Raw genomic sequence first — 20,966 nt, forward strand, 5'->3', positions numbered from 1 at the left:
CACTATACAACTCATCTCCTTTTTCAACTACCACATACCTTTTCCATGTAATCCTTCCTCCTTTCCCTTTTATCCGCTCTGGTCTTTCCGTTTTCTCTGTATTTTTTATAAAAGGCTATGGGCTTTGCAATTTCCGTTCCCAGTTTCTCTTCCTTCTTTTAGAACACCCTTACCTGTCCGCTCCTCGTCGCCCTATCCTATTTTTTTTTTACACTCTTCTAAAAGCTCATCTTCTCTCCTCTCTCACTAAAGCCGAAGTGTCTCTGTTGCCCTGATATATTTGTTTGACCATCGTTTGAATTGTACCTTTATTAGAAAAAAAAGATCCAGGGTAGTTGTAAGACTGGCATTCAAACCAATAGTAGGGACCTGACGATTTGTATCGGTCACTGATCGACGATAGGGCTCCTCATGGGCCACATGTCCCACAGACCCCACAGAGGCAAGACTATTGACTTCACTCTTCAACAATTAGCAGAGATTAAGGAGAGAGTTTTTTCAATGATAGTAGTTTGTGAAGAGTTGATCGTTGCGCGAGTAAGAAGCACATCTTGCACTTCGAGCTTTTTAGATTCTGTCTGCTTTTGAGAAAAAGATTGTTCTTTTCCCCTTGTCATTATTAGGGGGAAATGCTTTCATTGCTTCTTCTGACATTGAGCCGCTCCCATTTGTCAGATTCCCTTGTTTGACTCTGCTTCTAAGATAATTGATTGTGTCCGTTGTTTCAGACATTGTGAATGTTGCTTGCCAAGGATTGATGTCAATGGAAAGAGCTGCTGGGATACTCCTCGTTATAAATACAATTTGTATCCGGTTGCAAGGCTAATCACCGGCACAATAAATGACAACCTATTTATAGCCTGTGAGTAATGGCACCTCACAACACGACCTATACTGAGAGAGGAGAATGGTACATCAACTGCAAGCGCTTATGTGTGAAGCTGTCAAGAGTCGATAGGAACTGCAGAGATAAATGGCAAGCTTATTTTTATTGACCACAAAAGTGATGGGTGGAAGGTTTGGAATGAATCTAAACCACTGGCAATTGCTCTGGGCAACCTTCCACACCACCGTTTTTTAGCCCGTCTGCGCCATTGCAAAAGGGGACCAGCCCGTGCCTGCTAGGCCTAGAGATCCAAGCTACTCCTCACTGATGAGCCCCTACAAGGGTGAAACATGTTTGGGGATGCTTGTGGTCTCGTGCAGAAGGGATGTGACCTAGCAGTTCGGGCTGGACTTCCCCTTTTGGGGTGGGGCCAAGCCTGATTTGCATATGGTCTTACCCCTTCTGTAATGGCTTGTCAGGCGAAGAACGATGGTCTGGAGGGTTGCCCCGAGCAATGCCAGTGGTTAAGATTCAGTCTAAACCTTCCAGCCATCACCTTTGTTTAAGCTTATTTTTATGTCCGGTGTAAAAGAGGCTTGTCTGCCCATCACCAGCCTAAGATTGCCACTCTCTGCCGCAGTCTGTGCGGCACTCCGCACATGCCAGAGGGTTTACCGCACTGTGGAGTCTGTCAACCGGGTCCGTTGGGCATCAGAATAGCTGTCCACACAGTGCCGCTCAGGGCCTCTGGCTCAGACTGACACACTCGTCCATACTACTGTAATGCTGTATTCTTTGCACAGCTCTAAAACTCAATAAAATACAGAATGCAAATAGGCCGTGTTTTGTGAAGAAATGAGGGGGAAAGTGACTTTTTATGCCGGACATGTAGCTTGCTCCTTACATTGTTGTTTTTTTTATTGAATTTGTATTGCACACCAAACCCAAGGCTATCTGGGCGTAGAATATACAGGAGAGCGAGTATATATTAGGCTTATGTTACAGACAAGAAAGAGGAGACAAGTTACAATATTTGACCTGTTCACGATAGATAGTGCAAATACATGTGGTCATAGTGCAAATACATGTGGTCATAGTACATTACAATCAGTAGTGAGAGATTGGGCATCATAGTATGCACATAGATGAAGAGAGGCTGCGAAAAGGTAGGTATATGGCAGGGGGGGGAGGGCAAAGCCCCGTCGGAACGTGGGTCATGCAGCTCAGGTGAGTGTTGTCAGTCATGGGAGGAGGAGTGGTTCATGGGAACGGACAAGTCATTGTAGTCCTAGTCCTAATTATACTCCGGATTAGTGAAAAGGATATTTCCATACCGATAATCCTTTGTAGGCCAATCAAATGATAGTGCAATGTTGCTGTACACCTACAGGGTAATGTTAGCGCTGAAAAAGTAGGATTGGCCAAGCATAACATGTCCCTATGCAAAGTTCTGGGCCAGTGAATTAAGTAGGTTTGCATGGTAACTATCTCATGGGGGATAGGTTAATGTAAATGTGGCATGACCAAGATATTAGGACTATTTAGCATAATTTAGTTTTCCTAAAGGAGAAATCAAAACACTTTCAACTGCTGATACTTGAACATTATGAATGCATGAGGAGGTGGCAATTGTCTGTGTGCTGCTGCTTTTGTTCTAAGCGCCACCCAACAGGATTTTTAATAATTACTAGCAGGTTTATAGCTATACAAGTCTTGCTCTCCAGTTGTCTCACTGAATGAATTTTTAAACTGTAGATCATTTTGATGACGGTTACTATTTTTCCATGAAGTAGTTTACACAGTTTTTTATTTTATTTGCTTTGTTACAAACCTTTCACATTTATTTCAAGATCCAAAATAAAAACAAAATGAAACGTACTGAAATATCCAACGAAGTTCCTTCCTAGGCTTGTTTATACCAGGATAATGCCAATGGGAAAAGGGGGAAAAAACAGATCAGGCACTGTAACTACCTCTCTCAAGACCAATGAGATCAGTTAGATAGATCAGAGTTCCAAGGTATAGACTGGTTGCTACTATTCCCACTTTCCCTCTAAAGTTAATTGAAGACAAGTGTAGAAGATTATCCATGAGGTATGTTCTGATGTTGGGGGTGGAAATTATTTCCTTCCAGAAAGACATAATGGTGAAAATAATCCTATTATGTTCTCCGAATACGAGCAGGTTCCACCGTTTTTCCACCTCCAATGTTGAAAGGCTGTCTAGCAGGCTGTCCTGATATTTGTTTCTTATGATGGTCAAGCTTGGACATTCAGTCAACAGATGTCTTGATGTTTGAATTTGCGCAGGATCCTTACAGAAATGGCAGGTCAGATTGTCCCTTCAGCAGGTTTTGCTGCTATAGGACTTCCCTCGTGGGAATGAGGTTGAGTCTTAGTCTCAAGAAAAGGTCTCTAAATCTCGGACAGGGGAATTTCATCAGATAACTAGGTAGTTGGTTTATTGAGCGCATTTCTACCAGACAATTGATGGATAATTTGTATAGGTCTTTCTTTTCTTGAGTTTCTATGCAGTCATTCCACAGTATTCTTTGGGGGATCTAGACAGGGTTCATCTTCAGGGTTTCTGTTGAAGATCCGAGAAATTGGATCCAGCCTCTACATTTGGTTTACCATGAGTTGAGCAGTCCATTTTGTGATCCAGCCAGATTTGATCTAAAAATATCTACAGGTGGAAGATCGTCATCTAGAATTGATTTCCGATATAACTCCAAAGATTTCCACAGCACCTTTAAAATGTAGCGACTGAAGAGCCAATTCGTACCTTATCATAGTTACTGGGAAAGGGGGCGGTAGATGGAGAACTTTCCTGCAAAAGGTAGCTTCCAAAATATCCCAAATAGTCCGAGCTAAATTGAGGGCTGTTTCTGCTCCATAAATAAGGATTGGCGTCACTTTCTGTAGGTAGAAGGTGACTACCGGTAGCATCGAGAATTTCTCATGCTTCTTGTGAAGGATCAGGCCTTGACGTGCTAAGCTCTGCACAGTAGTTCTTAGAGCTACGTCCCACTCATTTTCTCTAATACTAGAGTTGACCCGAACTCCGAGGTATTTTATGGAGTGCACGTGCTCTAATTTATTTGACCTCAAGAATATAAAAATCTTCCCTTTTCTGTTTCCATGTTGTTCACAGAAGGACATGATTTGGGTTTTTGAAAAACATTGATTTTTAAATCATTTTCAAAAATATAAGATTCAAGTGCCGTCAGTCTTCTTTGCAGGCCAATCGGAGTCTTATCATGAAGGGACAAGCTCATCTGCATAAATCGTCCAGGGAACAGGTACTGCATTCAGGATCGGTGGATGAGTTCTTACTTCCTTTTGGCTGGCTGGCTCCCAGATCTGATATACAAAGATTGAACAAGATTGGCGCCAAGGGACATCCTTGTTTGAGGCTGCTCCAGGTGTCATTTTTTTCAGAAAGAGCACCAACCCCCGAAAGCCTAACCTGGATTGAAGTTCCTTAATTGAGGGAACAAATTGCATCCACTAGATCAGGAGGGCAGTTCCATGTTTAAAAGCTTATGCCCCAATTGTTCTTTGTCAACACTGTCAAATGCATGTTCAAGGTCTAGAACACCAATCTCATCAGGGCCCAGCCCACTTAGGGATGTGACACCTTCCTACACAGTGGGAAGACCATATTCTAACAAAAGGAAGGTCTCTAGACCATATAACGACTGTATATCAACACTCCAAAGGCAATACATGCAGCAATTAACAGGGTATTCTTTCCCCATACTACCCAAAATTCATAAAAATCTTGAGGCCACCCGGAATACTCTCTGTAGACCAGTAATCTATGGAGGACAATTTTGTTTTCCGATAAAGAGTGTCATCAATCGCCTCAGAGTTCCAATATAGGATAAAGATCGCCAATTACTTTTGCCTTCTCTCTTTGTGCTCAATCCTAGCCAATATCACTATCTGGATAAAGTGATTTGGGTTCAAAATGTCTATTGGCATTAGGCTGCCTGCAGATTTGACTAGTCAATAGGCCCATGTAGGGGCGGTGTCATGACTCTCACACATACAACCCATACTGCCCCGCAGCCCGATACCTGTACCAGGCATTCCACGCGGCTCCGTCCCTCCAGGCTCCACTACGCGCGAAGCCCCGTGCTGGAAAGGTACCGCTCAGGCTCCTGGCGGTTGTGGCCGCGATGGCGTTGGGGAGCAACAAGAGGCGCCGGCATGACTTCCTGGTCTCGGGCCATCCGATACTGCTCACGCGACGCCTTGAGAACACTCCACCCAATTAAACCCATTGTCACTTCCTGGTCTTCTAAATCACGTGACACGCCATGCCACCCATGTGACCCAATGGAGATGCGGTCACATGATCAGAGCCCCGGCATAAAAGAACGCTGATTTCAATTGACCTCGCTTCTCAGCTGTTCTACCGTGCTCGAGTGGTGTTCGTGTTGTTTGGATTTTGTTCTCCTGGCTCTTGGGCCCTGAATTTCTGGTAACTGGACTGTTTTTGCCTATACCTCGGATTCGGTGCTTCAAACTTTTGTCTTCCTGGAACTTACCCTGTTTCTCTCGTATTATCGGACTGCCTTTGTTTTTGCCGATTCGGATTTTGGACTTCTTGGCTCACAGACTTTGGGACTGCCTCTGGATACTGATTCCGCTTCAGCAAACTTTTGGGTGATACCTGTGTCCTACATCAGGTGCTCCTCTTCAAGGGAAACCAGGGGGCCAGCACTCTCCTGAACTCCTCATCATCTATTGCCAGGAGATTCCCCATCCATACTGCAATATTGGTAGGTGCTGTTCACACCCCCTTTCTACCTCTCCGTTACTTGATTATTGATCTTGTATTCACGCTTCCCTAACCTATTCTTTCTTTGCAGCCACCTGGCACCCGTGTTCTTGTCCTCTCGCACCTGTGGCCTCAATAACTGGTCAGGGGTGTTCTTGTCCCTCCCTGACCGGTGCTTGGGGACGGAGGTATTCATAGACATCGCAGAGTCCTGACGTGACAGGCGGCCATAGTGACCTAGAAGTGCTGGATTTAAGTAAGCTATATATCCGTTGCATAGCGGGACCTTCTGCAGCCAGGTCTCCTGGAAACCTAGAATGTCATAATTTAATAGCTCCGGATTCCCCTCTGTAAACAAGTGGGTGAACCCTCTTGTGTTCCAGGAGCAAAGCCTCAGGGGGGTAGCCCCATCCTCTCCTGGTTGCTAGTAGTCGTTTGGTGATGTCCACGTATTTAGAGCGCGATGGTCACCCTCCATTGAAATTGAAGTTGCGAGGTTTCTATTATAGGTCTTGACATTTCTACAGGTCTTTGATTCCAGTGTGTCGAATCTTACTGTTTGGTATTGATGAGCTTTCCCCCCGGTGTACACATCCTTTTCTTTGAGATGCCGGGGAAGGCCTCATAGTAGTCTCCAGAATTTGCATAGTCTTCTTTCTTGTTGTTGCTGTCTCTGGTTTGGCAGGAATCTTGGCCTGTGCATAGTGGGTTATTGATCTCACCAGGTCTTTGGAGAGATCAAATCCCAATGGCAAAATGGCGGAACTTGTTTCCAACAAAGCAGATTTGACCAGAGGTGAGAAGAGATGTATGATCACCCAGTCTGTTCTTGTTTCTTCCACGAACTGAACAATGTTTGTCATCCGAATCTATGTACCTCAATTTTGGTATGTAATGTAGAAGCCTTAAAGCATTTGCTTGATTCCGAATCAGACCATCCTCCGATCTAAAGAGGCGTTCAATCACAACGGTGTGTAGGTCTGATCCGTTTCTAAAGGGGTTGAAAGTGAGTACATTTGGCGAGGTTTTGTTTTGATCTCCTGTGGATTTTGGTCTGGTCCTGTCTCCTATTTTATTTTTAAGTTTGAATGACGTTTTTGGTCCGCTGTTGTGAAGGAGTTACCTCGCAAGGCTACAAGTATGTCCCGGTTTATTGCTTTGTAGTCTATATCTGGGGAACAAGCTTCATCTTTCTCAATTTTCACTCTGAAATATCCTGGATAGGATTCTCTTTAGCATCAAACTGGGCATCTCTATCGTCCTTCTCATCCTTTGACATGTAAACAGAGAGGTTAATCCGGATGTTCCTGCGTTCAAGTTGAGATTCGTTCAGTTCCCTGGACTCACTTTCCCTTGGTTTTCCATTTGGGGTCTTCCTTGTATTCGATCTAGTCTCCTTCTCATTTATGGAACCTATCAGTTTTGCTGGTGGAGTACTTAATTTCACAGGAAGGCTCTTGAGCTGTTCGATTTAGGTTTGGGGCCCTCTAGGTCTGTTTTTAAAATGTGTTCTGTAGACCCCCAGCATCTTTAGGTCTAAATCTGCTATCCAACAAGGGGAAGATTTATTTGCTATTCTCCTCTATAATGGTGCCAGATCCAAGGTCTGTTGGTGAAGACGACCCCTGTCCCCATTTTAGTTTTGGACCACAATCACTTCACCTGCTATTATGTCATGGCCGTCGGGCATACCTTGATTAGGCACCCCTAGATCAGGCAGTGTGTCCATTGGTGTTTAGGTCGATAATATGAATCTCCCTAAATCACTTCTCCCAGTAGATGGTCTACGTTGAGTAAGGACTGGGTTTCAAGGTTTCTCGCAAGAGATTCCCTGGTAGTTTGCTCATGGTCCAACTCTGATGGTTGCTCTTTTGGGGATGACCATGTCCCACGTGTGGGTTGTGATTGTTAATTTCAGGCAGGCTTTGGGGGGGGTCTGCGTTCCTTGGCGAGAGAGTTTGATCAGTTCAAGGATTGAGGTGGTCATGGTTGTTTTATCAGATTGGTTAACTCTCGCCAAGTCGAACAAGCATGCCTGCCACTTCACCATTCCTTCCGCATCTCTGTTTGGCCGAGATTGAATTGTTGAGGTGAAAGATTCTACAAAGATCTGCTTTGAGTAAATCATTGCCAGTAATGTCGACTGATCTTTTAGTGTCACTTAATACTTTGTAGAGTTTCATAAAGGGAGATAAGGATACAGTTAAAGCAGCCATAATGTTATTTTGGATTCCCATCATACACTCGGGCGTTATGGATTGGCCGACCTTTTCTCCCTTTATCTTTAGTTGGTTGGAGTCCTCATTGTGAGTGTCAGCCGAGTAGCTATCATCCGAGCTGCTAACAGAGATCGTCCTTGATGTAAGGGTCACTCCATAGATATTGTGCCTTCCAGAATAGAATCCGACACAGAAGGAAGTGGGAGGAAAACTGTTGCTCGAAGTTTGGTAGCTGCCAAGAGCTGGTGGTATTAAGTGTGAGATCTGAATTGACAGTGAACTTTCTCCCTCACAAGGTCTCATTGTAGACGGCGCACTCCTGGCCACGATTGAGTCCGTAGAGATCGGAGTGGTCAAGGTAGAAGAAAATGCATCCTTGCCGGAAAGTTGTATGAACTGTTTTGGATGATTACCAAACATAATGTTCCGTCCCTTTTGGCTATTGATTAAAGACTGGATTTCCACAATATCCTGGGACAGTCGAGCTGCCAACTCAGAGGGGCACTTTGATGGACTGTTGCCCTGTCCTTGTATTTTGGCTGCCTCTGGGTATAATTTGGGAATGCCTAGCTCTACCCCCATTTCCCCCTCTGCCCTCCCAATTTAAATAGATCAACTTGTTCAAACATTTGGCTCCCTGGCTACAAGACTGCCCCCGTTCCAAAATGGGTAATAGCACTGGGAGCAGAACAACCCGTTTCTCCAGCATTGGATCTTTCATGGATTCACATGCTTAGAATATTCCCCGTCGTCAGACTGGGACCCCTCGGTACACATATATAGTCTTTTCCTATAGGAAAACTTCTGACACTTTTGTGTCCTATCTACGTCCTTTTAGGACCCGCCTACGCATGCTCCGTAGGCCGTCCCAGTATAAGAGGCCCGCCCCCGCGGCTCCCCTTCAGATTTCAACCGTCTCCAAAGTAGTGGGATCTCCTTGCGTTGTCTTACTATTTTGTACAAGGTTGTATACCTGGAGTTGGAGTTAGAAAAAATGTCCTCCATGTCAGGAAAAGCGCTGTTCCGTCCATGCGCGACGTGCGGCTTGAAAAAAGTTTACGAGGGGGACGGACATATGGATTTTATATATTGCTTCCACCCTCATCATTCGGCTGATAACTGCGACATATGCAAAGGGTTTTCTCAAAAAACCCTCAAAGACCGGAGTCGACGGCTGGTGGCATGGCTGAATGATGGAGCGGGGGCATACCCCCCTTCGGAGGTGGGCTCCACACAATCGGCAAAAACATCACGCCGCGCTACCTCGTCGGAACCACCGGCGAAGAAATCTCGACCGACGGAAAAAGAGTCATCTGGGAGTCACTCAGCTAGAGACTCCTCGTCAAAGAAATCATCTTCATCGAAAAAGCATGAAAAGGAAAGGAAGTCCTCCTCGGGCGATCATCATAGATCGACCACGAGTCGAGAGTCAAGTAAAAGCAGGCCAAATGTGGAAAAGGCGGGACCGCCTAAACCACCTGCTAAGTCACCGTCGTCGACGGCGGTCCAGTCATCGGCCTCCACCCTGCCACTAACGCAGGTGGCGTCCACCGTCCCACCGACAACGGCGGCGACGATGGCCTCGTCGACGGGGGTTCTACAGGAGGCCTGGAGGCCTGAAGTTTTTGATCCGATCCTCCCGGATATTTTACTGCAAGAACAGGCTGTGTCGCTGTCCTCGGAGGACAAGAACAAGAGAATAGCTGGCCCAGCAGACCTAGGGCTACGAGTGGCTGACAAGTCGTCGACGAGGGGATCCGGTATACCGGTATCTGCCCCTCTTCTCAATCCTCGATCTGTTTTTGTCGTTGGAAATTCTGTCCACGCTTCAGTCCTTGCTACAGTCGTTGGACCAGAGACTACCTCAGGCAAACCTGCCACAGTCACCCGTCGACGAGCCGGGCCCGTCCCGTCCACCGACGCACCTACGCACGCCAATCTCAGCACTGGCACAAGAGGAAGGTGAGCTGCCAGATTCGGCGTCTGACAGGGGAGCCATGTCGGATATCTCATCTTCCCCCTCCAGGGATCCAACCTGGGAGTCGGAGGTGGAGTTGGAAACCCCTAGAAGCCCAGCTCACCCGTCCCCTCCGGACGACATTGCATCATTCCATTCTATGATGGAGAAGGCGTGCAAAGAATTTGGTTTGTCCCAGGAAGAACAGAAAAAGGACTGGTTTTTTTTCGACAACATGGGTAAGAGAAGGTCTGTGTTCTCAATACCAATACTAGACCACGTGTGGAAGGAGGGGTTGCAGACAATGCGTCACCCTTTTTCAGAGCCGGCAGTGAAAGGACGCCTCGAGAAAAAGTTTAAGGCTCCAGAGTCTACCCCCAAGTGTTTATCCTCCCAACCAACGCCAGACTCGGTGGTGTCGGCGGCAGCGGCGAGGAAGGCGAAGGCCCAGCACAAGTGCACGACTCCGCCTGAAAACGAAGCGAGACGCCAGGATGCCTTTGGCAAAAAAGTGCTATCCGTGGGAGCAACCACAGTAAAGGCTGCAAACTCTCTGGCGATTGTAGCCAGATACGACAGGGAGATGTGGCACAGGCTAGCTCCGTTGCTTGATCATCTTCCGGAAGAGCATAGGAAGGCAGCGATGTTACTTATCCGAGAGGGTGAGGAAGCCTCAAATCACGCAATAAACATCGCGGTGGACCTCGCTGAGTCAGGCTTCAAGCAAGTCAATAATGGGGTCGTATTACAACAACAGTCATGGCTTAAGTGTACCTACTTCAGGCCAGAGGTACAATACAAAGTTTTAGATATGCCCTTTGAGGGAGACCTTCTTTTCGGTGAGAAGGTGGACGAAGCCCTAAAGGGAATGAAAGAGGACTCGGACACGGCACGTTCATTGGGTGCCCTCCAGAGTGGCTGAAGCTACAAGTCTTTTCGTCCCTTTAGAGGGGCTTCAGGTAATTCCAGATTCTCTGCGTCTGGGGACAGATCCTTTGGCAGATCGGCTTACCCCTCCCAGGGATAGACGTGCTTCCCAAACGGCAAACCGACGCCGTAACTTCCAGACGTCCAGGAAAAGACCATCATATCCGTCGTCGTCGAGAGACGAGCAAAATAAAGATCAGCAGTGACATACAACACACCGTTCTGGGGGGAAGAGTGTCAGCATATGTCGACGAATGGGAACGGATAAAGACGGATCAATGGGTGCTGGACACTATAAGAAACGGACACTCTACAATTCAAACACAGCCCTCCGCACATTCCACCTGCGTTCACCGCTCATTCCCATCTGAAGATACTGCAACAAGAGGTAACAAGGAGTCTACTCAAGATATTTCGTCGTAAAAAAGCCGAACGGCAAATGGCGTCCCATTTTAGACTTACGTGATCTCAACAAGTCTTTAAAGAGCCTAAAATTCAAGATGCTCACTCTGCAGGAAGTGATCCACGCCGTTCAAGAGGGGGATTTTCTAGCGTCCCTGGATTTACAGGACGCGTACTTCCATATTCCAATGTGTCGGAAACACAGGAAATTCCTGAGATTTGTAATAGGGCGGACTCACTACCAGTTCACGGTTCTTCCCTTTGGGCTCAAGACCTCCCCCAGAACGTTCACGAAATGCCTGGCTTCAGTAGCGGCCTGGCTAAGGAAGCAAGGCCACCATGTACACCCATACCTCGACGACTGGTTGGTAAGGGGATCCTCCCCAGCGTCGACCAACACAAGTTTATAAGCCACCATGCAGCTTCTACAACAGCTGGGATTCACCATAAACTTCGAAAAATCCTCTCTGCGGCCATCGAGAACGCTGGTATTCCTGGGGGCACAGTTCGAGACCCAGTTAGGGCTAGTGAAACCTTCTCTCGACAGAACCTCAAGACTCAATCAGCAAGCGAGCCGACTACGGCGAAACACCAGGCTCTCAGTGAGAAAATACGTTTCAGTCCTAGGGGCCGTGGCATCCTGCATCCATCTGGTGGAAAACTGTCGCCTATTCATGAGGCCAGTCCAGGAATTCCTCGCTGACCGATGGACGCAGGCTCAAGGATCGTGGTCAGACAAGATAACCATCAACGACGACAAGCTGCTTCGGACCCTTCAGTGGTGGCAGAGTTTCCACAATCTGAACAACGGTGTACCCCTACAGGAACCGGAGTTTCAGCGAACCATAGTCACGGATGCGTCCCTAACCGGATGGGGAGCTCACATGGGTGCTCTCTAAACGCAAGGTCGCTGGTCTCCAACTGAGTCACTCCTTCACATAAACGTGTTAGAGCTCAGAGCAGTACGATGGGCCTTGAAGGCATTCCTACCACACATCAAGGGTTCGCGAGTACGAGTACTGACCGACAATACAACGGCCATGTTTTATCTGAGGAAACAAGGAGGGACGCGATCAAGAACTCTTTCCATAGAAGCCCAGAAAACATGGCATTGGGCATTAAAGCACGAAATTTCCATCGTGGCTCACCACCTCCGAGGAGTGAGGAACTCCCAAGCAGACTCCCTCAGCAGAAGCATGGCCCAGATACACGAGTGGGAAATGGACACAGTTCACCTGATGAAAGTGTTCGAGAAATGGGGTCACCCCCCTCTGGACGCCTTCGCGACCAAAGACAACAAGAAATGCGAGCAATTCGCAAGCAGATGGCCTCAAGAGGGTTCCATGGGGGAGGCATTCTCCTTCCCATGGACGGACATGTTCCTTTATGTTTTTCCCCCTCATACGGAGGACAATACAGTGGATACGCAGATACAATTGCCGGGTAATTCTAGTGGCACCATACTGGCCAAGACAACCGTGGTTCTCCGACCTGCTTCACCTGTCGCTGGAACATCCCATAGCGTTTCCGAGAGTCCCGAACCTACTATCCCAGGACAAAGGCACGGTGTGGCATCACGACCCGGACAGTCTCAACCTTACAGCCTGGCTCCTGACGTTTCGGAGTTCGGTGCTTTAGACGTTTCGGAGGATTGTCAAAAAATTCTGCAGGCGGCTCCAGCCCCTTCTACAAACAAATCTTACTCCTATAAGTGGCAGAGGTTCTGTGAATGGTGTAGAGGACAACAAGGCCTACAACCGTTGTCGGTGACGCCGGAACAAATTCTACCTTACCTGCTCCTCTTGGCGGAGAGGGGGTTATCCTTCACATCGATAAAGGTGCACCTGGCGGCCATCTCAAGGTTCACGAGGAAGAGGCAGTCGTCTCCTCTATTTAGCGACAGACTTGTGAAACACTTCATGAGGGGTTTATTTCGAGTTTTTCCCCCGGTAAAACGTTTCCCCCCAACTTGGAGTCTCAACACAGTGTTGGCAGGCTTAATGAAACCGCCTTTTGAGCCTATGGCCACGTCCGACATAAAATTCATTTCGTGGAAGTTGGCCTTCTTGATTGCTATCACATCAGCTAGGAGAATCTCGGAACTGCAAGCGCTGGTCGTAGACCCGCCATACCTAAGATTCTTTAAGGACAAAGTGGTCCTGGCAACTAATCCTACGTTTGTCCCTAAATTTCCGACAGTGTATCACAAACACTCGTCCATTGTTCTCCCTACTTTCTTCGCCACACCATCATCGACAGCAGAAAAGGCGCTTCATACCCTGGACGTTAAGAGGGCTCTGAAATTTTACCTACATCGTACACAGGAACTCAGGTCTACTTGACAACTGTTCATCGCATATGGTCCGTCGACGAGAGGAAAAGCAATCTCTAAACAGGGATTTGCTCGATGGGTCTTATCGACGATTGCTTTTTGTCACTCCAAGGCCGGAAGGCCACTGCAAGGACATCCTAGAGCACATTCTACAAGATCAATGTCCTCTTCAGCAGCTTTATGGGCAGAAATTCCGCTGACGGACATATGCCAAGCTGCGGCATGGTCAGTGCCCCACACGTTTAGCCGCCACTACTGCCTTGCCAGGCAGCAGGCGGACGAGGTGCAGATGGGAAGAGCTGTCCTGCGCCATCTGTTTCAGTAAGGTAAGCTCCACGCTGTGGAGAATCTGTTTTCTACCTTTTGATGACAGTATACTTTCTGTGGGTAAGGTTATATGAGTTAACTTACTCCTACTGTACATATGCATTGTGTAGTATGGTGAGGGTATATTACATTACATTCTCACCGCCGTCTCAAGTGTTACTGCTATACAATCTATTCTAAGCATGTGAATCCATGAAAGATCCAATGCTGGAGAAGGGAATAGTTTCTTACCTGTAACTCCATTTCTCCAGCATTGGTATCTTTCATGGATTCACATGCGCCCGCCAACCTCCCCGGAATGCAATGTATTTGATTGATAAGTTTAACCCTTCCTACTTTGGAGGGGCCGAAATCTGAAGGGGAGCCACGGGGGCGGGCCTCTTATACTGGGACGGCCTACGGAACATGTGTAGGCGGGTCCTAAAAGGACATAGATAGGACACAAAAGTGTCGGAAGTTTTCCTATAGGAAAAGGCTATATATGTGTACCGAGGGGTCCCAGTCTGACGACGGGGAATATGCTAAGCATGTGAATCCATGAAAGATACCAATGCTGGAGAAATGGAGTTACAGGTAAGAAACTATTCCCTTCAGGTCGATGTTGGTTGTCGTGTTATCCCCAAGGATTGAAGCCTGAAGAGTGGCAGAGTGGGAATGTGTGGGAGGTGGCAAGCCTTGATTGATGGCGCCACCCCGCCCCTCCCACGCTTATCAGTTCCACGGCTTCCTTAGTTCTGCATATGTTTGCACTTAATTAGTTGGGGGAATGAGTTGCAGCCTGGGCGGGTGCTACAGTAGGTGTTGATGATGGGATAATACTCGTCATTGCGGGAGAAGAGGGACGACCGCCAGTGGACACAGTTAACTTGGCAGAACCACGTATTGCCTTCCCAGTCAGAATGGCACTTTCAATCTCTTCCTCATGCACCTCCTCTATTGTGAAGTCGAGACTTGACCGCCACGAGTCTTTCGTGACAGCAGTAGGGGGGTCACAGTGTTCTCAGTGTTTGTCCCTAGACTCGTAGCGCAGCATATTAGTGGTTGCAGTTTTCTATTAGCGCTCACGCTCCCCTTATCAGTAGCAACAGCTTCAGGTTCAGCTTCAGGTTCTTAGCGGTTCTTAAAGGATGAAGGTGGAGGAACAGCATCTCCCGACATTGATGTTGGGGGTAAAGCAACATCAAGCCGTCACAGTTGCTGTTGTGTTCTCGGACCATTAGAGTCCATCTGGCCGACTCGGCCAATCTGACCCCGAATTAACTCTGGTCCAACTCTCGCGCCGGATCTTCGCGCCCAGCTGCACTTTTGTAGAGAATGATGTCACGTTAAAGGCACAGCGCCCAGTGCTGTAAGAAGTGGAAAGTAACATGGAAGAGCAGCAGTCTCACTCTCCTGCAACTCCGAATTAACTCTGCTCCAACTCTTTACACTGTTGTTGCAAAAAATGTGTCCTAATTATTTTTTTTTTTATTTTTTTTAAGCTGTTGGTTGTGTGTAAGCTTTGTTTCCACCCTCTAGCACGATCACCATTTATAATGTGTGCTTTTGTGTTATTCAAATATTATGCTCTAGAGGGCACATATTAATGTGTACTAGTAGTGTTGGCCTTAGGGGGTCTTTATGAGCATTTCCTGTGTGGTAAAATGCCTGGTTCTCTTTTCTTTTCAGCCCTTTTCTAGATCTAGTGTGAGTTTAACATCAGGTAAAGGGCTTACAACTAATAGTGGTTTGTGTCGCCAGGACACTGTTCTATGTGTTGTGTAGACACTAAGGAGTTTTCATTGTAGTGTTGAAATGTCTGGTCCCCCTTTTCTCCCTCCCTCTTGTCATTTATGTTGTGTGCCTATCTCTGATAGTGGACCCATGTCAAAGGATTGGGATGACGAGAGTCCCGAAAATAATATACTGGGTAATTTGTTATACTTTGTATTATGTGCTTAAGTACTTATTTGAACTGATTCAGATCCATATTTGTAATATAATAAAGATATTTAATTATCAGTATATCATTGTGTGTTTTCTAGGAATGTGTGTGGAATAATTGTACCTTTCTGTTCTGCCTGCTAACCCTATTTAAGTCTTGTTGCTCTGTTCAAATTACTTAGCTTTTAACAGAGCTTTGGCTTCACTTACTTGCTGGGTGTGTTCGCCCCACTTAGGAGGTTAGTGGCGGTACAGCCATCACCAGAGGGTTGTTCAAACACTGCATAACAGCTGCCACTAAAGAGAGTTTGCTCTATCATTTAGTTGGAACCTTGTTTCCAATTGGGATGTATGGTTTTACACCCCTCTCTAAAGGGCTGTGTGAAAACCTCCACATCACATTTGTAACCTCGCTTCTCTTTGCTGATGAGCCAGTGAGGTCACATAAGTCTCTGGTGTCCTGGCCTCATCCTAACCTGGGCAACGCTTTGTAGAGAAGCAGGTTTTCCAGATGCAGCTTCAGCCATGGGTATGAGGAGTGCTAACTCTGTTTAGCATGAAATATTGCATTTCTTCAGAGATGTCTCTAGCCACACAAGTTAGAATTTCAGAGAAGAGCCCATTTGCGCTTTGTACCATCTCGAACATTGGTGTTGGATTAGGACTTATTTATTTGTAAGCATGTTCACAACTTTAGTGTTGTATGCATTTTCAGGCCTCACACAATGATCTCTTAAAGGCTGTTCAGGCCAGGCCTTACATGTACCTTCACCGTTCTTCTGTTGATGTGTGATCCATGCTTCTTAGCCTCAACAGAACTATAAATCTCCATGCAGAATGCCTGCTAGTGATAAATGGGAACGAAACGTGTTGGAGTGTTTAATACATGAGATGTGTCGCGTGTTGTGTTGTACCTGGCCATTTAAGTCTTCTCTATTAAGACCATGAATATTTATGCCTTATGGGATGTATTGATCAACATAGATCAGTTACTTGGTAATCAACAATATTATTGTTTTATGTCTGTTGTATATATGTAGAGGAGGATCATTATTATTATTTTGCATTCATCATTGAATTATTCTACTGTATAATATGTTTCTCTATTTCTGTGTATTAATTAAGGATAGTTGTCTATGATCACTTGGCCTAAAATAAAATCGTATTGTTTTTCTAATTAGTTTTGTATTCACTAATTTTAGAAAGGCTCGCTTTTTGACGAATAGGCCTGTTCTATATACTCCTGACATCATCAGGTTTATACATATACGTGATCTCTGCTTGCGCCTGTGGTGGCCTCATGCAACGCTACTGTTCCTTAAGGTGCTTGTTTATGACTGAAACTAGAGACCGCTCAGGGCTGTATTTGGCAGGTGGCTATCAGTACTACAGCTAGACTCCATCAAGGCACTTGGATGCAAGCCTTCTTTCTTTCACGCCTGCAGGAACTTCCCTGGGTCAGTCGGAGATCTGTATTTGTATAGTTAAGGTTACCAGCTTGGTGGTAAAAATGTGGTTGTCAAGCTGCAGGTAAGTGCACGGGGAACATTTGGCCCCAACAGTTCTGGCCAATGTTTTTCCACTCAGTGTATACTGTCTGGCGAGAGTGGTCCTGTCCAAATTTGAGGGTAACCTGTTAGTTTGTGTGCGTCAAACTTGGCAAGCATGTCGTCCTCTAAAAAAAGTGGACTTTTAAAAGTAACTTTGGACATCTCTAAGACGGGGTCCATTAATCAGTCATGTTTCAGCCTATGCAGGGCACACTTGTGTGATGTAGTTTGCATATTTTCAACATGCTTTTAGAGTACTGAAGGCCAAAAGCTGGTTGATACCAATAATGTAGGTGGGTAAAGCCATCCACTATAGTAGGCATTAGGAAAGGAACCGTCAATATGAACAGTTAAGCCAAATGCAAACTCTCGCCTCTGCGTAGGGACCAAGGGCCTGGGCTCCGCTTTAAGGTTTAGGTGAATTCTATTTTCCTTCTGCTGAAGAGGAGGCAACCTCTTCTTTCTAAATGTATGAACTCTTTTCCATTTCATATGAAACACAGGCACCCAGGATCAGTTGTATGCTTTTTAGCAGGTTCCTAATGCTGAATTCTGCTTGTATTGATAGCCTCTTTGTTAGGCTGACACACATTCATATATGTCTTTCAAGTTTTCAGGGAGACACAAGTCTGTACATCAAATTGTTCTTATACAATGAGGCAGATTTACCTTTATTAAGGGGGAGAGCTAGTTTTTCCCCTTTAAGGTTCAATTTGCTTTGTCTAAAGCAGCCAGCATAAATGACATGTCCTGAAAGTTTACAAAGCAAAACATGTACCTACCAAATGAATCTATCCTTTTTAAGATTGCTTACTGCTTGAAATTGCTCTTTTAACCTGGCTAACAAGGTACTTCTTTCACCTTATCTTTGTACAAGTTACATGCATCTAGCACCTCTGTTTGTAGCAGATATTTAATTTGTGTGTGTTTATTTACCACAGGAGTGCAACAGGCCGCATCATGGTAAATTTATTAGCTGTATCGCCACAGACTGTGATTTTATGGTGAGTACTTATCGGCAGGGTTAAATCCTCAGGTAGGTGGTAAGGGATGAGCATAGGATGTCTGACTGCTTGATGTGATTTCTAACTAATTATAAAGCTTATGCACACAGAGATTTCAGAATATGGGTTGGTACTTTTGTTTAATGGTAGTCTAGAGGGAGCAGCGGGATAGGGAGTTTTTTCCACAGTAGAATTTGTCGAAGTAGATTTCATCGAATTATTTTCGTTGGATTTTGACGCAAATATATGTTAGGGGTCGGGGGCGTTAAGGAGAAGAATTAATGTAGGGGAGTGAAGTGGGGGGGGGGGGTCTGCGCTTGGTCTGCCCATGCATATATTTGTGGCAAAATCGTCCTGGAAACCCTCCTTCCCCCCCACCCCCCAATCAAATTCTACTTTGAAAAAGATTTAACCAGATAGCATAGAACCGGAACAGTAAGGCAGGCTTATTGTATAACTGTGCAGAATGGTGACGCAGGGAGGTGTTTGTGCTGATCTCTGTACTCCCGTGGCACAAGTGCTCCATCTTGTCTATCTTTATATGGTTTCCACCTGCAGCTCTCACTGTACCGCCATTGAGGAAACTAGCTGTGTCTGCCCCCAGGGCCCAGACGAGTGATGTGCTCCACCCCAGAGAAAGTCCAGCTGCCCTTTCTGCTTTGCAATCTTTTCTGCTTCAATCCGTGTTTATGCTAATTCACTTTAGTGGGATCAAATATTTTTTGTCACCTATCTGTAGTGGCGACTCTTACAAACGGGGTAATATGAAGGCTGTAGTTAAGGCTATGCGGCTTTTGTAGCACAGGCCCACCCGGGTTCTTCTAACAGGGTTTTGTTCAGTACTCTCAGTTGTAATCTGCCTTATTTATGGCTGGATGCGAGTGTGCCTTCGTTGTTTACTTGCTTAGCATTAGATATAGTGCGTGTCTTGCTGCTGACTAGTTTGCCCTTCTTTTCTACCCAGGTGTGTGGTGGGGGACCAGCATTGACACACTGGCACCTACGCTCTGTGACCCCTACCACAGTGTTTCCCATCCCAGAAGTGCAGCAGGAGGTCATGTTCTATCAGGATCTGGTGAGTCCCTTTCTTCCTGAACATCACCACACTGTATTGCTGCCAGTAGAGCATGTGAAAATTGATTTGATTTTAAAGCTTTTGACCAAATAGGCATCTGTATGATATGGAATTATTTCCTCCAAGAATAAGAGTGATTCAGGGATCGAAATTAAGATTGGATAAACAGGAGCTAAGCAGGTTCTGGGTATCTAGCATTAACCAGTGACCAGAAGTTGCCAATGGGGAATGAGGAGCTAGTACATAGTGTTCTGCAAATCAAACTTCCACATAAGATGTAAATATATAATTGTGTCGATTATTTATGGCCCCTTCTGCTTTAAATGTCATATAGAGGTGTCCTACTGTTTATAGATTGTCCCAAACGCACAGAATTATATTCCAATAGGTGTTTGTTTGGCATCAGCTGGCCTGCAGAGCTTAAAGTAGCTCCTGGTAGCTGTTGGTGACAAGCTTACCAGGCCAGCGTAGACTACAAGAAGGAGCTCATTAGCTCCCAGCTCCCCTCAATTGCGAACCCTGGGGATAACATTTTGTTTCAGGGCATTTTAGTGATCATTGTACACAGAATGTATATGGCGGTGCTTGGGGGGAGGGGGAACTTGCACATTGGAGGTTAGTTCGGAAAGGGAGGCTCTAAGAATTGACCTAATGTGCTTCAAAAGAAGATTCTCTAGTTATGCGCGAATGGTAGCCAGTTGCGCATTGTGTAGGTTGATGGGGAAGGCAGGGCGATCGTGATGCAAGACAATTAAAAAGTGCTGGTTGTCTGGTAATCTCAAAGGGGTGTCAGGCCCTCTGGTTCGATTGGACTGAAAAGATGATGGGCGGTAGATGCATGTGAATGGTAGTAAGTCTGCAGGGTGTTGTATGTAGGATATTATCTAATAAACTGTTATCTGCTTATTTCTAAGGGGGTGAGGGCGGCAGTTGATTTTAATCAACAGGTTTCTTGATTTGGATTGGTAACCAATGTGCATGTCCCAGCAAGTTCCACATCAAAGGCACTTTGGTTGGTTTTGACTCCAGTTAGTATTCCATTGAATAACCAGTGATTTTAATGAATGAAAAATAAAGAATAACATTTTTGAAATCACAAACCAATAAACAAACCTTTATTTTAAAAAAAATGTTGTTGGTGTAAGAGGTTAAATCTGGTGGGGAGGGCAGTGGGACAGGGTTTTAAATATGGGGAAATGGAAGGCTCAGGGCCACCCCTGCAAACAAATATCAATATTTCTTTCATAGTTTTTGTTTCGTTAAAATGTAATTCTTTATTTTTTAATTAATGAAAATCACGTAGATCCATGCCATAGAGCTGATTTTGGATGGGTCTAGTGTAAAGGGCTCTGACACAGAGGGGTCTTAGTGGTTGGCATAAACCTTTATTATATTGTGAACATGAAAAGAAAAGCCCATCTTAGACTAACTCTGAGGATTCCCTGCCTCAATCAAAATAGCCAATTTCAGGATGTCAAATGCGAAAAGTCTCAACGTCCAATGTCAGAATCCTAACTCTGTCCCTCACACTCTAAGTTAAACTAACTAAAAAGGAGGTCTTCTTGGCCCATAGGAATGACTCTTCTCCTGTACAAAAGACAGTTTTGGGTTTCCTAGTTCCTGTACGTGGTGGGGA

General features: G+C 45.7%; 1 protein-coding gene across 3 annotated transcripts in view; it reads left to right on the plus strand.

Moving 5' to 3' along the window:
- The window catches only part of THOC6 (THO complex subunit 6), a 214,823-nt gene that overhangs the window by 148,952 nt on the left and 44,905 nt on the right, over positions 1 to 20,966 (plus strand). For all 3 annotated transcript variants that reach the window (XM_069651700.1, XM_069651702.1, XM_069651701.1), the window contains exons 10-11: positions 18,193 to 18,255; positions 19,220 to 19,330. In XM_069651700.1, coding sequence (XP_069507801.1) covers positions 18,193 to 18,255; positions 19,220 to 19,330 — 174 coding nt within the window. The remainder of the gene's footprint in view (positions 1 to 18,192; positions 18,256 to 19,219; positions 19,331 to 20,966) is intronic.

Source organism: Ambystoma mexicanum, chromosome 3p (assembly GCF_040938575.1).
Source record: "Ambystoma mexicanum isolate Mex_15411 chromosome 3p, UKY_AmexF1_1, whole genome shotgun sequence".
Taxonomy (NCBI): Eukaryota; Metazoa; Chordata; class Amphibia; order Caudata; family Ambystomatidae; genus Ambystoma; species Ambystoma mexicanum.